We start from the raw sequence: 18,403 nt of genomic DNA on the forward strand, positions 1-18,403 counted from the left end.
GCGAGGAAAGTCTTTTACAGTCCAGTTTTTAGTAGAGCTTTGGACACCATCTCTGACCCAGACGTAGCGGCTCTCTTGTTTTAGTTCAATTGTGCTCTGCCTCTAGTGTACTACTGTATAGTGCTTATCGTTTACTGCAGCCGGGTAACAGACGGTGGCAAATGTGTTGAAGTAACTTCTCGATTCAAAGGGAACCGTTACACCCGGTTACTGCTCCTCCTTATTGCATCAACGGGGCAAGGAACCATGACTTCAGCGAGCGGTAGTAACGATACAAAGCACGGTGCTGGCTCTGCAGAGCAGCAGGGCGAGATCGACGAGGGGCTGTACTCCAGACAGCTCTACGTCCTGGGCAAAGAGGCCATGCTCAAGATGCAACACTCCAGCGTGCTAGTGTTAGGGTGTCGCGGGCTAGGGGTCGAGATCGCCAAGAACGTCGCCCTAGCGGGTGTGAAATCGCTTACTTTACAGGACTCAGAGGCAGCACAGCTACAAGATCTGTCCACTCAATTCTTCATCAGCGAGGCGGATTTGGGTCAACCAAGAGATAAAGTTTCTCAGGGGAAACTGGCGGAATTGAACGGGTACGTCCCCGTGGACGTGATCCCTCCTGTCACTGACCTTGCGCAACTCGACCGTTTCGACGTCGTAGTCGCCACGGACACAACGTCCCTCGAGGACCGTGTCAAGATCAACGATTACTGTCACCCTCGTGGGATCAGGTTCATTGCTACAGAGACGAGGGGGCTATTCGGCCACGTGTTCGTCGATTTCGGTGACCAATTCACCGTGATGGACCAAACAGGGGAGGAACCGCACGCAGGTGTAGTCTCCGATATAGAACCGGATGGGACTGTGACCATGCTCGACGATAACAGACACGGATTGCAGGACGGCGATTACGTTAAATTTTCAGAAGTACAAGGGCTTGAGGGACTCAACAGCGGGGAACCATACAAAGTGGAAGTTCTAGGACCCTTCGCGTTCCGTATTGGGTCCGTCTCCCATTTGGGACAGTACATCAAGGGCGGGCTTTTCACAGAGGTCAAGATGCCTCAGAAGATCGCGTTCAAATCACTTAGAGACTCCCTCGCAGAACCAGAAATGGTCTTCTCCGATTTCAGTAAGTTCGACAGAGCTGGACAATTACACTTGGCCTTCCAGGCGTTACACCAATTCCAAGTCAGACACAGTGGCGCTCTACCAAGACCAATGAACCAAGAGGACGCAAACGAAATTGTTAAACTTGTGGGGGACTTAGCGGCACAGCAACCACAAGTCCTCGGTGCAGAAGAAAACTCAGTGAACGAACCACTGGTCCGCGAGTTCTCGTACCAGGCTAGAGGTGATATCCCCGGTGTCGTCGCCTTCTTTGGTGGACTAGTAGCCCAGGAGGTTCTCAAGGCCTGTTCTGGGAAATTCACACCTTTGAAACAGTACATGTATTTCGATTCCCTGGAGTCTCTACCAGACAGCGAGAAGTTCAAGAGGACGGAGGAAACGACAAAACCGATTAATTCAAGGTACGATAACCAGATCGCAGTGATGGGGCTTCAATTCCAACAGAAACTGGCAAACTCAAAAGTGTTCCTAGTTGGTGCTGGGGCCATTGGTTGTGAGATGTTGAAAAACTGGGCTCTCGTGGGGCTCGGGTCGGGACCTCAGGGCCACATCGTCGTCACGGACAACGACTCCATTGAGAAATCGAACTTGAACCGTCAATTCCTGTTCAGACCAAGAGATGTCGGTAGGGAAAAGGCCCAAGTTGCAGCAGAGGCGGTGTCCAAGATGAACCCGGACTTGCAGGGGAAGATCACCGCCAAGGTAGATAAAGTTGGGCCGGACACGGAGAATATTTTCAACGACGAGTTCTGGCAACAACTCGACTTTGTCACCAATGCACTGGACAACGTCGACGCGAGAACGTACGTTGACCGCCGCTGTGTGTTCTACAGGAAACCACTTCTAGAGTCCGGAACATTAGGTACAAAGGGTAACACTCAAGTCATCATCCCAAGACTCACGGAATCCTACTCCTCATCGAGAGATCCACCGGAGAAATCGATCCCACTGTGCACATTGCGGTCGTTCCCAAGCAAGATCGATCACACCATCGCGTGGGCTAAATCTTTGTTCCAAGGTTACTTCTTCGAAGCACCCGAGAACGTCAATTTGTACTTGTCGCAACCAAACTTCGTGGAGCAGACCATGAAGCAAAGCGGGGACGTCAAGGGGATCCTTGAGTCGATCAACGACTCCCTCAACAAAAAACCGGCCAATTTCGACGAGTGTATTAGGTGGGCCCGCCTAGAGTTTGAAAAGAAGTTTAACCACGATATCAAGCAACTGCTGTACAACTTCCCAGCGGACGCGAAGACTTCCAACGGTGACCCCTTTTGGTCTGGTGCCAAGCGTGCGCCGACCCCGCTGGAGTTCAGCTTCGACGACCCCAACCACGTCGACTTCGTTGTCGGATCCGCAAACTTGCGCGCGTTCAACTACGGTATCACGGAGTCGGCCACCGCCGAGGGCACACAACACTACAGGGACGTGATACAGGCGATGCAGATTCCCGAGTTCAAACCCAACGTCAACCTCAAGATCCAAGTCAACGACGAGGATCCAGACCCTAACGCGAACAACCCAATGGGCGATGAACTGGACACTTTGGCTGCATCTTTGCCCAACCCGGCCACGTTGGCAGGTTTCAAGTTGGTCCCCGCGGAGTTTGAAAAGGACGACGACACGAACCACCACATTGAGTTTATCTCCGCGTGTTCCAATTGTAGAGCGGAAAACTATTCGATCGAACTTGCGGACCGCCAGAAGACCAAGTTTATTGCAGGCCGTATCATTCCAGCTATTGCCACCACAACCTCGCTGGTCACAGGGTTGGTCAATTTGGAGTTGTACAAAGTTGTCGACGGACAGACGGATATCGAGAAGTACAAGAACGGGTTTGTCAACTTGGCATTGCCCTTCTTCGGGTTCTCGGAGCCAATCAGCTCTCCAAAGGGCACTTATAATGATAAAGAATACGATAGAATCTGGGATAGATTCGATATCCAAGGTGACATAAAACTGAAGGACCTGATCGACCATTTTGCCAAGGAGGAGGGATTAGAAATTACGATGCTTTCCTACGGTGTGTCGCTGTTGTACGCATCTTTTTTCCCACCCAAGAAACTGAAGGACCGGTTGGACTTGCCCGTCACAGAATTGGTCAAAACGGTGACGAAGCATGAAATTCCTTCCCATGTCCGCACAATGATTTTGGAAATCTGTGCAGACGACAAAGATGGTGAAGATGTTGAAGTGCCCTTCATTACAATTCATTTGTAAATCTCACAAAGGAAAGATCATGGGTATAACTGAAGTACATTAGATATAAGCAAATAACAATAAATAAATAAAAATACGTTCTTGAAAGAAAAGCTTCCTTTTACGGCGAATACGATTCAATCACTTACCTACCGTTTAAACATTTCTTAAATTCGCTATCTTGTTGCATCAATTCCACAAAACTTCCTTGTTCGACAATGGCCCCGTTCTTCAACAAAAGCACACTTTCGCAGGACCGCATCATGTGTTCGTCGTGGGTAATTGCTATAATCAGCGTATTTGGAATACCCTTGCGGACAATATCAATGATGATATTCGTGCTAAGTGCGTCTAGTGCTGACGTGCATTCATCAAGTATCAAAATCCGGTGCGGTTTCACCAGTGCCCGCGCAATGCACAATCGTTGTGCTTGTCCACCAGAAAGCAAATCACGATCAACTATCGTGTCAATTCCATTGGGCAGCCTACTGACAAAATCGTAAATGCTGACAAGCTTCAATATTCCAATAAGGTCTACCTCGGTGGTGTCCTCTTCTGGAAGACCGTATGTCAGATTTTCCCGAATTGTCCCGTTCAATAAATTGGCACTCTGCTCTACCACGGATATCTGATTCCTTAAACTGTTGGTATCCCATTCGGACAAATCGGTACCGTCAACATATATATGCTTCTCTGGTACGTCATAAAGTTTTGTCAATAGAGATATGATAGTGGACTTCCCAGAACCTGACTCACCGACAAGGGCTACACTGGTATCAGACTTTAAATTTAAATTCAGGTGTTCATAAACATGTTTGGATGGTGTCGCAGGGTACGCAAAAGTTAAATCTTTTACTAGGACCATAGTATCCTTTTCACTGGTGTTTGAAATCGGAAGTGTTCGATTGTGCATATCCTGATGCTCCCTAGTAGCAGCGGCCTCTTTGAGTATTCTATAAATGTACGTGGCGGCTCGTTGGCCTCTCGTTACTTCTGGGATTTGATTGATCAGATTGGTGCAAGTCATAATGGTGAACAAAATCAACGTGAACACTTCAAACATCTTTTTTGAAGTGTACTTACCATCGATGACCAGTTTGATACCGTAATAGTATAGAATCGCCTGTATACACAAAGTAAGTGTGTGTGTTATGGCGATGCCGCATCCTGTGATTACAGATCTTCTACGTCCAAGTGAAAGCATTCTCTGTTTTCTCCTATCGTACCTATTTTGGAAATGGGTCTGTAACTGTAAGCACCTGATGGTCTTCATGGATACCACAACCTCATATAAACAGTTTTCGAGTTGTGCAACGGCACTTTTGTAGTCCGTCTCACATTTTTGCAATGCTGCACCATAGACACCAGAGAACACAATAATCAGCGGGAACATTGATATTGACACCAAACTTAGTTTCCATCCGGCTACAAGGGCCCATATCAACCCACATGTAGAAACGACTAAAAAGGTGGATGCAGTGGCCAAAAATTCTGTAACCAGAGTTCTCAGGTCTCGCAGATCATTAAGCGCCAATGCAGAAACCTCAGATGGTTTATTTTCAGCTAGTTGGAACCATTCGAATTTGTTGTACGTGATAGTTCTCATCACTTTTTTTCTAAGGTCCATAATCCAATATTCACTACAGTACCCCATAATAAACGTTTTGGAAAACGTACAGAAAGCATCTATTATTGCAACACTGAGAACAATAAGGGACCATTTTAACAGGTAAAATGACGAACCCACCGTACCATGAACAGGAATGATACCATTCAACAAATAACTGAACGAATACGAAAAAACGGGATTGGCAGCGCCGGCACATAAAGCAAACACAATTCCCACACAAAGTACTCCCTTATATTGCGCTTCCTTAACCATGCACTTTACAATACTTTTTAAATTCATGATAGGTTCATCTACCCCCTTTTCAAGGTCTTCCTTATTGAACGATTTGCGTCCATCGTTGGTTTCTTCAAGGTCGCTTTCGGATTGTGAAGAAGTATTGCTGGAACCAGAAAGTTTCTCAGATATATAATATGAGCCCTTGAGCGTTTCGATCTCTGAGTTTTGATCAACCCATGTCTTGCCTTCTTTGTCAATAATATCAGTTACCGGAGTTTTCGTGTCTGAAACAATACTATTCCTAAAAGTATCATATCTGGGCAAAGATTCGTGAACAGCCCCCTCTGGTGCTTGATGTTGGTAAAACCTTGAAAAATAGCTCGTTTCGCTCTTCAACAGATCCTCTTGATAGCCATATTCACAAACTCTACCATGTTCCATAATATAAATAAAATCTGTGGGATTTATTTGGCTCAGTTCATGTGTTAAAACAATGGTCGTTTTCCCTTGACGCCACGATCGAATGGCTTTCATTAAAAGCTTGCGATGAGCAACATCCAAAGCAGAAACTGATTCATCAAATATCATAATGGGGGTGTTTCTTAAGAACGCCCTTGCCAGGGCAACCCTTTGTCGTTGACCTCCGCTCAGTTCTACACCACCGGAACCAATCACAGTGTCCAAGCCGTCTGTAAGATCTGCCAACATTTCATTAAGAAGTGCAAAGTTGCATGCTTTCCTCAGTTTTCTCTCTCGTTCCTCGATTGATTCCATTCTTGCCGGCTCACTCTGATTTTCAGAACCCAAAAGTATATTATTTCGAAGAGTATCATTGAACAAAGTGCAGTTCTGCTCAACAACAGTGATGTTCGATAGTAACCATTCTTGATTTAGGTCACAAATGGATATATTATCTACCGTTATTGACCCAGAGTATTCTTCATAAAATCTCAGAAGTAATTTGGCCAAGGTTGACTTTCCAGAGCCTGATTTACCAATAATGAAGGTCATTTTCCCCGACTCAAGTCTTAAAGAAACATTTTCGACGGCTGAATTACTTGTGCGACATGGGTACTTGAAGGAAATATTGTTAAATGTTATTGATAAGGAGTTTCCCTTTGGTGGGCACTTCAATGCGGCTTGCATAATTGTTTTACCTTCAAGCTCCAAAAATCCTTCGAGTTTTTTATTAGCAACATGACCTTTTTGTATGACTGTCACTTGGCTCATTGCCTCGCTTACGGTAGCACCCAGCATCAAGCAAGAATGGAAACACGTGATAACATCGTTTATATCCAGTTTATTTCTTCTTATCATGGTGGCTCCAAACCAGAACCCTTGCACAAACATACAGAGCGTTAGGAACCTAATAATGCTTGAATTAAGAGCAGAATATAGACATGCTTTGATGAACAAAGAATTGCATCTTGTTACTGATGTATCAAATTTTGAAATTTCTTCATTTTGGGCTGTATAAAATTTGACCATATCGTTAAACCGCATTGACCAGGTAAGTAGTTCAGCGGCATAAGATGTTTCCTTATTTTCCAAATCGGTATATTTGTTAGTTAACTTAGCAAAATAGATGGCTATGGCCGTGATTATTGGTGTACTGCAGAGAATAATAAGGGTAAGAGACCACGAATAGTAGAAAGATGTCCCAATTAAAGATAACACACTGACAAAACTTTGCAAAGTTATTGCCGCAGATTCGGACGAGCTCTGTCGAACCTCTTCGATACATCTACTCAACTGTGTAAACTCACCCAATAACCGTTTGCCGTTGCCGTCATACCAAGTCCATGATTTGGACAAGTATGAGCCCAACATGTTAATTCTTATCCTATCCCCTTGTACTTCACCCAAATGCATCCAAGATGTTATAAATATCCACATTACAGGGAAGCTGGCTGCTCCTAAAATCATAACGCTCATGGACCGTAATACCAATTGATGAGAAAATTGCCTGTCATTCAATGAGATATTACTGAGAATGTCAAACACTCTACCGGTCAAAATGGAAGTAATAGCTGGAATCAATCCGGATGCAATTGTTGTGAGTGTTACTACCGTCAGCAACTTGTAATCTTTCTCTGGTGAGACATTTGCGAATATATGTGAATTCATTCTTGATTGTGTTGGTTTGCGGACAGTATTCTTTCAAGCTAAGATAACATTCCTTAATAGTATCCCGACGTTATATATAACATTAGTCGGCTCGAAACTCGACGCTACTGTTTCAAACGTTATAGATGCAAATATTATTCCTCAAATACATGTAATTACCCAAAGAGGTAATTACATGAAAAATGCTCTGTATGAGATGTTTCATAAACAGAGAGTTTAAAGGCGACAAGAGACATCCAGACGTAACAAGCTCCAGTCACATTGTATACTACTGCAAGTATACGGTCTCTGTTTCCAATTCAATGGACCGGGTTGCCTTTTTGTGCTCTCTCGGTTGAATTTGTTAGGTTGCATCAAAAGGGTTTAAGTACACCAAATAGTCAGCTCTTCGGCCATTCGTGTCTTCAGCATATTATTGTCGTATTATTCTTGTCCTTTGTACATTATATATGGTTTTGGCTGTTTTAACAAGTGTTTTGGGTTTCCTGTTTCAATTCATTTTTGATTCGTCCGTCAGGCAAACCCTAGTTGGTACGTTCTGGACAATTCGACTGTTCATGTTTCTAGAGCATATGTGTTGCAGCACAATCCACGACAGCGCTGAAATGTGACTTGCCTTCCCACGAAGTGGCTATGACTTGATATTTGTAAGAACTGCCCTTCTTGAAACAGAACAAATTTAGAGATCGCAACAATGCATATTGAACTTAAATAGAGAAAACAGTGAAAGAGGGCCTCGAGTAAAGACACTCAACACCACAACAAAAGGTCCACCTGCTCCGATGCCGGTGAAGAGCAAGCATATCCCACAGTTCGTTTACAAATATGGCCGGTCGTTATCTGCCGGCGAACTCAAACGGTTCGAACAGCGACTTGCATACCCTCTACTTCGGGACAACTACCAAGAGTTCCTCAAGAAGTACAACACGTTATATCTTTTCCGATGGTCACACGATGATTGGACCTTGGATAGACGCTACTTCTGGCACAGGTTTCTCAAAAAGATCGGGGAAACAGATGTCGATCACCACTCGTCAAACCGTGTTCATATCAAGGCTATCCAGGAGGCAACCGGTATACCGTTGGGAGTTGATCAGAATGATAATCTGCGGTATCTGTTCAAGCACAATAAGGATATAAGAGACGTGAACAGCTCTGTGGAAAAAGTGCTAGCAACGGCGCCGAAGAACCATTTGGAATTGCTGAGTGTGGGAACCAAACTCTCCGATTTAAATGGAACTGCATCATCGACCGCTTTACTGGGTGCAAACTATATAAAGCCTCTTGTCGAGGAGTCACTTTCAATGTACCAGGACTTGGATTACGACAAGCTGTTGCAGCTAGCCCGGAATACAAAGAACGAATCACCGACGGGACCCAAACAAGTTGCCAAGCAGCTCCTCCGCAACGTAACGAGTGGCCAATTGACCCGCCCAGCGATGAGCAAAAGCCGGGACTGGTTGTTCTTCACAAACCCTTCGCCGTATACAGTGGCTAAATATGTGGATACATAGAAAAAGCAAAAAGAAATTCTCTTCGCTGCAATAAGGCCAACCAACGGCTACGAGACAGAAAGTCACTGAAGGGCACCATCAAGACGACAATCGGCGCCAATGGACACTGTGTCGTGGTTTAGAACTGCCCTGGTGGGAAATGTCACCAGCCAGCCAGTCAAAGAACTGATGTTGGATCCGCAGTTGAAGTACTGGGTTCTGCTCCCCATATCAATTGTGATGATATTGACAGGTATCTTGAGGCAGTATGTCACAACGTTGATTAGTCCCGGGGTGAAGGGGTACCCTGTAGTTAAGATTACTGAGAGTCAATATGTCTCGTTGGGAAGTGTCCTGATAGGTAACGGATCAAATTTGACGAAGGAATCGTTCGACGCGCGCAGGGACCAATTGTCCAAGGTTCTCTTGGAGGGCAAGTACGTTGCTCAGACAAACACAAAAGAGGGGGAAATAGTTAATCCTTTCAGTGACCCAAACATCTCGGATGCCATCTCAAACATGGCAAAGGGCAACATGGCCAATTTCATCCCACAAACAATCATCATGTGGTGGGTCAACCATTTTTTCTCTGGATTTGTGCTGATGAAATTGCCATTCCCTCTGACTGTGCGTTTCAAGGAGATGCTGCAGAACGGTATAAGCACTTCCGACTTGGATGTAAGATGGGTCAGCTCCATATCGTGGTATTTTATCTCCGTCCTTGGGCTGAACCCTGTTTACAACTTACTGTTGAAAAACCAAAGCTCGGTAGACCTCGTACAACAGCAGCAGAGTGCATCCATGCCGCAATCACAGCCAGTCATTCTTGGTGGAGCAGGTCAACCCAAACCTGAAGATGTTATGAAATCCGTCGCGAATGATTTGATCATCGCGCAACATGAGTCCTGTTTCGATGGTATTGAAGCAAGGGTTTTAAAACTGTATTCTTAGGGAATACGCTTGACTTGGTCCCGTGTAGGTATATAACTAGTATCCTTAATTAGTATCTATTATGTTACGCAGTGAATAATGCTACGGCTAAAAGAGAATAGTACTTTTCAAGATTCATTTCGACTAGATCGTAGTGTACGTCAATGCACTACACATAAAACCCTAAAGGGGTCCTTAATCTATGATCTTTAGAGGTGTGTCCTACCTCTTACACCAAACTTTCTGTTGTCTCTATAGTACAATTTGTAATAAGCACTTGGAAAAAATTTTCAATATTTATTATTATTAAGCTCATCGTGAAAAGAGTGGCGGTATAGTTAAATAGGTAACAACAGCATCACCCGACGTACCCTAAGCGATCGACAGACATATATACACACACTCTACAATGCCTCTATCCACTGTTATATGTATCGGTATGGCCGGTTCCGGTAAAACCACTTTTATGCAAAGATTAAACTCTCATTTGAGACACAAGAAACAGGTTCCATACGTGATTAATTTGGACCCTGCGGTGCTCAATATTCCTTATGGTGCGAACATTGATATTAGAGACTCTATCAAGTACAAAAAAGTCATGGAGAACTACCAACTGGGCCCCAACGGTGCGATTGTGACGTCTTTGAACCTCTTTTCAACCAAGATCGACCAAGTGATCAATCTGCTGGAAAAGAAAGCTGACAAATACGAGCACTGCATTGTTGATACTCCTGGGCAAATTGAGTGTTTTGTATGGAGTGCATCTGGGACAATTATAACAGAATCGTTCGCGTCTACTTTCCCAACTGTCATTGCCTACATTGTCGACACACCAAGAAATAAATCACCAACCACCTTCATGAGTAATATGCTCTATGCATGTTCGATACTGTATAAAACAAAATTACCCATGGTCATTGTCTTTAACAAGACCGACGTGGAAGACGCATCCTTTGCGAAAGAGTGGATGACTGATTTCGAAAGTTTCCAACACGCACTAAGAGAGGATCAAGACAATGGCACTCACGAAGGCTCAGGGTACATGAGTTCCTTGGTAAACTCCATGTCACTGATGTTAGAGGAGTTCTATGCGACATTGGACGTCTGCTCTGTGTCGAGTTTTACTGGGGAAGGATTCGATGAGTTTGTTGATATAGTTGACAAGAAACAGGATGAGTACAACGAATTTTACAAAGCGGAGAGGGAGAGACTTCTCGCCTTGAAGGAGGAGAAAGAAGCGGCCAGGAAGGACAAGTCCTTGACTGGGTTGATGAAGGACCTGGGTTTGAATGGGGGGAAGAGCAAAAAAAAGAGTGGTAACGACAGCGACGACAGCGCTGAAGTTGTAAGCGACTTAGAAGAGGGAGAAGATGATGGGCTGGTAGATCGTGACGAGGATGAAGGTATAGAAAGAGAGTACACTTTCATGGGAGAGGATCGGCTCGGAGGTGAAATCAACGACCAGACGCAAAGCGATCTGCAAGAGCGATACCAAAAGGCCATGGAACAGACTGCAAAGCAAGCTAGCAGTGAAACTGCAGAGAATATAGCTAAATACATTAGACAGTGAGCATTACCGATTGCGAAATACGTAGACAGTGTGTAACAGAATATCCGGATACAGATCTCGTCGTTCGAGTTCCGCCCGTTTACGGTAACCACGGCAACAACATTACAGGCACACTTACCGAATAACCAAAAATAGTGAATACGGCACGAGAACCATAATTCTAAAAAGGCAAGATACAATCAGACAATGGGAATTGCCTCAAGTTCTAAATCGAAAGAGAATTCCCTCGAGCCGTGGGCTTCCAGTCACAGCCAGCAGTGGGTTGCTCATTGTTCCTGGAACACTGTACGGCAGTTTGTGTGCAGGAGTGAAAATTTTTTTCTTATAGTATTAATGGTCATCGCAGCTATTGAAACAGTATATAAACTGCAGTTTCGAGGCCATGCTGTTCCTACTTTGACTTCTGATCTACTTCCACTCAAGGAACAACAACGTAAAACTGCATTAGAGCCATGTCTACGAACTTCGAGAAGCACTACACGAAAGTCATTGACGAAAACAACTTGGAACAGCTAAGAGATGTCCTGGTCAACCCAGAATCTCAATTGTCTAACCGGTTCAGAGCCCTCTTCAACTTGAAGACCATTGCTGAGGAGTTCAAGACCAACCCTGAGAGAGCAAACAAGGCTGTTGACTATATCTGTGCCACTTTTGGCGACAAGAGTGAACTTTTGAAGCACGAGGTCGCTTACGTCTTGGGTCAAACAAAGAACTTGAGTTGCGCTCCTCAGTTGAGAGAGGTCATGTTGAACCAAGACCAACAACCCATGGTCAGACACGAAGCTGCGGAGGCCTTGGGTGCTCTTGGTGACAAGGGCTCCATCGATGCTTTAAACGAGTGTTTGAAGAAGGACGCTCACCCAGCTGTTGTGCAAACTGCCGAATTGGCCCTTGCTAGAATCGTCTGGGAACACTCCCCAGCTGCCGAGCAAGAAAAGTTGCAGCAGTCTTTGTACAGCAGTACTGACCCAGCGCCACCACTGTCTCTAGAACAGGACTACACAATTGCTCAATTGAGAGATCTATTGAACAACCAAGACAAGCCTTTGTTCGACAGGTACAGAGCTATGTTCAGATTGAGAGACATTGGTACCGGGGAGGCTGTGTCCGCCTTGGCCACTGGTTTCGACGATCCATCTGCTCTATTCAAGCATGAAATCGCTTACGTTTTCGGTCAAATGGGTAACCCAGCTGCCGTTCCAAGACTAGTAGAGGTTTTGGCAAGAATGGAGGAGGCACCAATGGTGAGACACGAGGCCGCCGAGGCTTTAGGTGCCATTGCCACCCCTGACGTTGTTCCAGTCTTGAAGCACTACTTGAACGACCCTGTCGATGTTGTCAGAGAATCTGCCATCGTCGCCTTGGATATGTACGAATACGAGAACTCGAACCAGCTAGAGTACGCTCCAGCTGCTTGAAAAGAATTTATAGAGAAAGGAAGAAGAACTTAGAGTCGGGAAAGTTGTGTAGTAGTATTGTATTTTTATGACCCATCTCTAGTTGGTTTATGTGTACCTATTTATTAAAACTTGAAACAAGCGTTTATCATACCTCGTTGGTTCATATACTGCGTTTTTTTAAAGAGTTTTATGATCTTCTATAGGATATGTTCTCGATGTTCGAAGTGAAAAACTTTCAGACCTTTTGCGTTATAATACTAGGTTCCATTGCGCAAAGCACAGTAAGCGACAAGAATGGTCCAAGACATTGTGTTTGTCACAGGCAATGCCAACAAATTGAAGGAGGTGCAGATGCTGCTCTCCGGTAGCGATATCAATCTTTCCAACGAGCCACTTGACTTGGATGAATTGCAAGATACCGATTTACAAAAAATTGCCGTAGCGAAATGCCAACAAGCCGTCCAGGTACTCGGTGCAGGGAAACCAGTGTTTGTCGAAGACACAGCCCTAACATTCCAAGAATTCAACGGGTTGCCGGGAGCGTATATCAAATGGTTTTTGAAGTCGATGGGCTTAGAGAAAATTGTCCAGATGCTGGACAACTTCCCAAACAAGTCTGCACAAGCTATCACGACCATTGCATATGCGGACAGCGAAGGCAAAATCCACGTCTTCGAGGGTATTACTGATGGGAAGATTGTCCCGGCAAGAGGGCCTACCGCCTTTGGATGGGATCCAATCTTTGAACCCTTAGAGTCACACGGCCAGACCTACGCAGAAATGACCAAAGAGGACAAGAACGTCATCTCCCACAGGGGCAGAGCGTTTGCCAAATTCAACCAATTCTTGAGTGGCAATTGATCACATTAGTTCCCCAATGACATAAATGTCAATATAGATATACATAATCATCGCCCCCCACCCATCGTTATATGTGTTATCATCCGTCGATGCGACTAAAGGAAGCAGAAAAAATTTTTCGCTTGAAAAAAAATTGAAGAAATAAAGATTTGGTAAAAAGAGGATTTCGAATCTCTGTATCTTATATATACGTTTGATGATCTCTCCTTAGGCGAGCAAACGGCACCGATAAAGCATTATTTAAGGGATGCTATCTAGGATAAGAGAGGTAATAGCTATTGCGAATAGTCCTCAATCGGATCCAGCCACCCAAAAACAGGCTCTCGAGTACTTGGACGGCATCAAACAGGATCCCAATGCTGTCGAGGTGTTTGCTGCGCTTTTAACAGAAACTGATTCTGATGATCTTCTGAAATTTGTCTCATTACAAGCACTGAATGACATTGTCGGGATAAACTCTACAAATAGTAATATCATAAGTTTTGTCAAGCAAACCGTTTTGGACTTGCTTCGAAAGAAAGTTGAATCAAATGTCCAGGACGCAGAATATTTAAGAAATAAAATAGTGGACCTTCTGACCAAAATATTCTACAACACATACGGTGAAATTAACGGGAATCAATGGGACACTTTTTTCCAGGATATAATCACTCTGTTAAACGTTGAACCGCTGCTTGAAAGTTCAACGCCGGGTGGTTACTCCCCGGTCGGTATCGATTATTTCAACAGAATTTGTCTTTTTATCAATTCGGAGATAGCAGATCAAACCTATGTCAGGTCTAAGGCCACTCAAGTGAAAAATAACTCTTTGAAAGATACGATGAGAATGCAAGATATCAACAGCCTTGCCGTTATATGGATTAACACATTGAAAAGTGTAATATCTACCACCCAGCATTCCAGTGAACTATCCGAAATAGCAATACTGACATTATCATGCATTGGATCGTACATACTCTGGATTGATGTGAACTTAATAATCAATCCGGAGTGCATAACCATCATTTACAATTTCCTGGATTTCCCAGGGACCAAAATCGCATGTTCCAAATGTCTCGTCGAAATAATATCAAAGAAGATGAAACCAGTTGAAAAATTTGCTCTCCTGGGACTATTAAACTTGACAGACAAGGTTTATGCCAGAGATGACGATGACATAGAAATAACAGAGCAACTAGCAAGATTGGCGTCAGCGGTGGGTGTTGAACTGTCTGTCATCGTAGAACACTGTAGCGATACAATGGACACCAATCCGGAATCCCTTCAATTGGTAACAAGTGCAGATGAAAGAATCTTGACACAAGTAGCACCATTGGTCCTCAAATTTATGGTCCACGAGTATGACTCCGTGACTCAGCAATGTTTCACTTTCATAGCTTGTTACTTATCTAATATGAAAAAACTATTTGCCGTCGGGGGGAAGCCAGGTTCTGCAGTGGCATTAGCGTCGAAACAGAAACCGCTGGACTTACAACACACAGAGTTCGTAAACTCATTACTCCGCGTGATCTTTATCAAGATGAAAATTGATGAATCCACGGATGCAAATGATGAGTCCCAAGACGAAGTCGATGAATTCAACGAGACAATACGGTCAAAACTGAAAACGTTCCAAGAGAGCATTGCCGTTATCAATCCCGCAATTTACCTTGAAAGCATATCCACAGAGATTTGTACAAGAATGGGCAGTACTGACTGGAGGGATTTAGAGTTGGCGATATACCAAATGCATAATCTCTGTGAAAGTATCAGAAACAATCTCTTTGGTGTACCAAAACAAGATATCGCATCCTCTCAGCCTTCTATCCTCATGGTCAAGTTTTTCAACGAGTTATTAAACCATAGTACCTTGTTTCAAATGGATAATTCATACATCGAGGTGCTATTTTTTGAGTTAGTTGTGAGACATCACAATTTTCTCAACGGTGAAAAGAACGAATTTACGGTCTTAAACATTTTTTGTAGCGAATTCGGTATGTTCAATAAAAGAGGAAAGGTTAGAATGAGGACATGGTATCTATTTTCCAGATTTTTGAAGATTACGAAACCTAAGTTTACTGTCAGCGTTCTTACCGAGATTATAAGAAAGATTACCCCACTATTGGACATTAAGATTGACGAAATTAACTCTGACGGCATTGAGGAAGACACGGTCTTTAGTAATCAAATGTATCTTTTCGAAGGCATTGGTATTTTGATTGGAGCCAATGCGGATGCACAGTATAGTATTCTGGATGAGGTTTTGATTCCAATGTTTACCGATTTGGAGAGATGTATTTCAAGCCAGGTTCAGTCCATTGAGGTGGTACTTCAATGCCATCATATACTAATGGCGGTTGGTACTTTAGCAAGGGGTGTTCAGGGTGGTTTGGTACCTGAAAATCAAGTCAACAATACTCTAGTGAATAAAAAACTGATCCATCAATCACTAACTGAGAGGTTTGCAAATATTACAGAAGTTGTGTTGGTCACATTCTCTTACTTCAACAAACACGAGAATATAAGAGATGCTTCCAGATTCACTTTCTCTAGATTGATCCCTATTTTAAACAATGATATTGTACCATTCGCAAACAAATTAATCGCATTATTCCTCGAATCAGATTTGAAGATTCCTGAAATGAACGACTTTTTGGGTTTCATCGGACAAATGGTACATGTTTTCCATAAAGAGGAGGGCTGCTTTGAACTGTTTACAAACTTGGTGACACCATTGGTTGCTAAAGTTCATCAAATCATGGAGTTGATTGACAATGAGCAAACCATTGGCAACGCTAGTAATGGTCTGGCGACGGTCAACAACCATGAACACCAGCATGCGAAGAATATCATAGTAACCGATGCTTTCAGAGATAAAATTCTGCTGAAAAAAGCTTATTTTGCCTTCCTACAATCATTTGTCACTAATTCTGTTACTTCGCTGTTGTTAAATCCAAATAACGGCAACACATTGTCAATTATTTTACTTGACCTTTTGTCATATACACCAGGAGAAGTTCAGGAATCGTCCACAATGAAGCTTTCTCTAAATGTCCTGGTAAATTTCATTAGGATATTTGGTTCTGGTTTGTGTAACGATGCGAACGATATACACGCAAAGGATATTCAAAAAATCGAAGGGCTCAATGCATTTTTAATCAGCAAAGTTGTTCCCTTAGTATTTGAAATTCCATTCAACGCAGAGTACAACTTTAATGTCAAAGAGGGTTCTTCTAGGGTAATAGCATGTGATTTATCGAGGTTACTAAGGGAACTATACCTGCAAAGTGGCGCAGGTTCAGACATTAATTCCAACCCGTCTCTCAAGTATCTCTCTGAGATATACCTGCCCCAAATACAATTTCCGCCTCAATTGAACGCAGAATTGTTGGAAATGTTGGTGACTTCCGATCAAAAATCGTTTGAAAAATACTATGTTTCTCTGATTGACAGAGTAATGTTCTAACTCCGTCGCGGTAGTGGTTTGTCATTGTTGTTGGGTCTTTCCAATTTTTTCCCACCTCCGCTAGTCAGTCATGAATTCTTAAACTGAAGTCATTCGGTTTAAATATTGATCATTGTTCATATACGTATTAATATTAATGCATGTCTGTATACGTATCAGCATTCTTAAAAATTTAGTAATTATTTATTCTAGGGGAGCACACTGTAAATAGCGTGGACCCCATAATGTAAATTGTTTAATATGTTGCTGTGCGTCATTAGATGTTCGAAATTTGCACAACTAAATTCAACAGTTGAAGATGCTCATTGGTACCGTTGGTTAATTTTGCATCTGTATCAAATAGTATGAGGGAGATCCGGTTTTTAAAAGCAGTGTCGAAGTTGTCGCTCATTATGTAGTAGTCATGCAATTGTGATATAACGGACACTCCAGACCACCCACTTTTGGCAAAGTTGTTGACGTATGCTATTATGGCGTCCAGATCTTTCGACGCAATTTTTTCTACAAGTTCGCCCAATATGTCATTAGGAACCCGCCCAGCCAGCTCCTCCACTTGTTTTGAAGTAACTTTGTCTGTCCCGGTGTAATTTCTAAGTTTGGAAGAGGACTGCAATAACGTTATAGCTTTCCTCAAGTCTCCTGAAGATACAATTAGTATCTTTTCCAGGGCGCCATCTTCACAAATCACGGACTCCTGTTTGGCAACGTATTGTAGTCTATCCATTGCGTTAGATTCGTCTAAAGACTTGAATCTAAATTTCGAACATCTGGAAGCTAGAGGGTCGATAATTCTGGTGATGTAGTTACAAATCAGACAAAATCTTGTCACCGAGGAATACGTTTCCATTGTTCTTCTCAAGGCGCTCTGCGCGTCGGCGGTCATTGAGTCTGCTTCATCTAAAATGATGATCTTGAAAGGTGGACATGGATATTTTTCCAAATCATTCTTGGATGGCTTAGAAACGGTAAGACGCGCAAAGTTCTTGACCTTTTCCCTAACGATCGAAATACCACGCTCATCCGAGGCGTTCAATTCCAAGACTCTGCTCTTTGTTAGCTCGGGTCCAAACAATTCTTTTGTCAGAGCTAAAATGGTGGAAGTTTTACCCGTACCAGGTGGACCGTAGAACAGCATGTGCGGTAAATCAGCGGATTTCAGCGTCTTTTTCAGCACGTTAACGGCATGATCTTGAGCAGTGACCTCGTCGAGATTCTTGGGTCTGTACTTTTCAACCCATGGCTTATTCTCCTCTTTGCTTTCGGTGTTGTCAACTTTCCTCCGTTTATTACTACTAAAGCCTTCAAACATTGAGCGAGGCGTCTTTCTTCAACTGACTGTAACCGAGATCAGCTCTCAAGACGCCTTCTTGCTAAACCAGTTGTTCACTTCCATCGCGTTAGTTCTTTTCA

The 18,403-nt window shown here is 43.4% G+C and overlaps 9 protein-coding genes across 9 annotated transcripts; 7 read left to right on the forward strand and 2 right to left on the reverse strand.

The window, feature by feature from the left end:
• Window positions 1–246: 246 nt before the first annotated feature.
• UBA1 (E1 ubiquitin-activating protein UBA1) lies at window positions 247–3,342 on the forward strand (the record flags this gene model as incomplete). The annotated part of the gene is made up of 1 exon (XM_022608869.1): window positions 247–3,342. One exon carries the CDS (start codon window positions 247–249, stop codon window positions 3,340–3,342), a length of 3,096 nt encoding a protein of 1,031 aa, XP_022465322.1.
• A 124-nt stretch (window positions 3,343–3,466) lies between these two features.
• On the reverse strand, window positions 3,467–7,294 carry STE6 (ATP-binding cassette a-factor transporter STE6; the record flags this gene model as incomplete). Its single annotated transcript, XM_022608870.1, has 1 exon — window positions 3,467–7,294. The coding sequence occupies one exon, from the start codon at window positions 7,292–7,294 to the stop codon at window positions 3,467–3,469; it is 3,828 nt and encodes a 1,275-aa protein (XP_022465323.1).
• Window positions 7,295–8,076: 782 nt separating this feature from the next.
• CBT1 (Cbt1p) lies at window positions 8,077–8,808 on the forward strand (the record flags this gene model as incomplete). The annotated part of the gene is made up of 1 exon (XM_022608871.1): window positions 8,077–8,808. One exon carries the CDS (start codon window positions 8,077–8,079, stop codon window positions 8,806–8,808), a length of 732 nt encoding a protein of 243 aa, XP_022465324.1.
• Window positions 8,809–8,907: 99 nt separating this feature from the next.
• EMC3 (ER membrane complex subunit EMC3) lies at window positions 8,908–9,738 on the forward strand (the record flags this gene model as incomplete). The annotated part of the gene is made up of 1 exon (XM_022608872.1): window positions 8,908–9,738. One exon carries the CDS (start codon window positions 8,908–8,910, stop codon window positions 9,736–9,738), a length of 831 nt encoding a protein of 276 aa, XP_022465325.1.
• Window positions 9,739–10,126: 388 nt separating this feature from the next.
• On the forward strand, window positions 10,127–11,287 carry NPA3 (GTPase NPA3; the record flags this gene model as incomplete). Its single annotated transcript, XM_022608873.1, has 1 exon — window positions 10,127–11,287. The coding sequence occupies one exon, from the start codon at window positions 10,127–10,129 to the stop codon at window positions 11,285–11,287; it is 1,161 nt and encodes a 386-aa protein (XP_022465326.1).
• Window positions 11,288–11,739: 452 nt separating this feature from the next.
• Window positions 11,740–12,705, forward strand: LIA1 (deoxyhypusine monooxygenase; the record flags this gene model as incomplete). The annotated part of the gene is made up of 1 exon (XM_022608875.1): window positions 11,740–12,705. The coding sequence occupies one exon, from the start codon at window positions 11,740–11,742 to the stop codon at window positions 12,703–12,705; it is 966 nt and encodes a 321-aa protein (XP_022465327.1).
• A 276-nt stretch (window positions 12,706–12,981) lies between these two features.
• HAM1 (nucleoside triphosphate pyrophosphohydrolase HAM1) lies at window positions 12,982–13,548 on the forward strand (the record flags this gene model as incomplete). Its single annotated transcript, XM_022608876.1, has 1 exon — window positions 12,982–13,548. One exon carries the CDS (start codon window positions 12,982–12,984, stop codon window positions 13,546–13,548), a length of 567 nt encoding a protein of 188 aa, XP_022465328.1.
• A 247-nt stretch (window positions 13,549–13,795) lies between these two features.
• On the forward strand, window positions 13,796–16,993 carry LOS1 (Ran GTPase-binding protein LOS1; the record flags this gene model as incomplete). Its single annotated transcript, XM_022608877.1, has 1 exon — window positions 13,796–16,993. One exon carries the CDS (start codon window positions 13,796–13,798, stop codon window positions 16,991–16,993), a length of 3,198 nt encoding a protein of 1,065 aa, XP_022465329.1.
• Window positions 16,994–17,249: 256 nt separating this feature from the next.
• Window positions 17,250–18,302, reverse strand: RFC2 (replication factor C subunit 2; the record flags this gene model as incomplete). Its single annotated transcript, XM_022608878.1, has 1 exon — window positions 17,250–18,302. One exon carries the CDS (start codon window positions 18,300–18,302, stop codon window positions 17,250–17,252), a length of 1,053 nt encoding a protein of 350 aa, XP_022465330.1.
• Between the last annotated feature and the right edge of the window lie 101 nt (window positions 18,303–18,403).

Source organism: Huiozyma naganishii, chromosome 7 (genome assembly GCF_000348985.1).
Source record: "Huiozyma naganishii CBS 8797 chromosome 7, complete genome".
Lineage (NCBI taxonomy): Eukaryota > Fungi > Ascomycota > Saccharomycetes > Saccharomycetales > Saccharomycetaceae > Huiozyma > Huiozyma naganishii.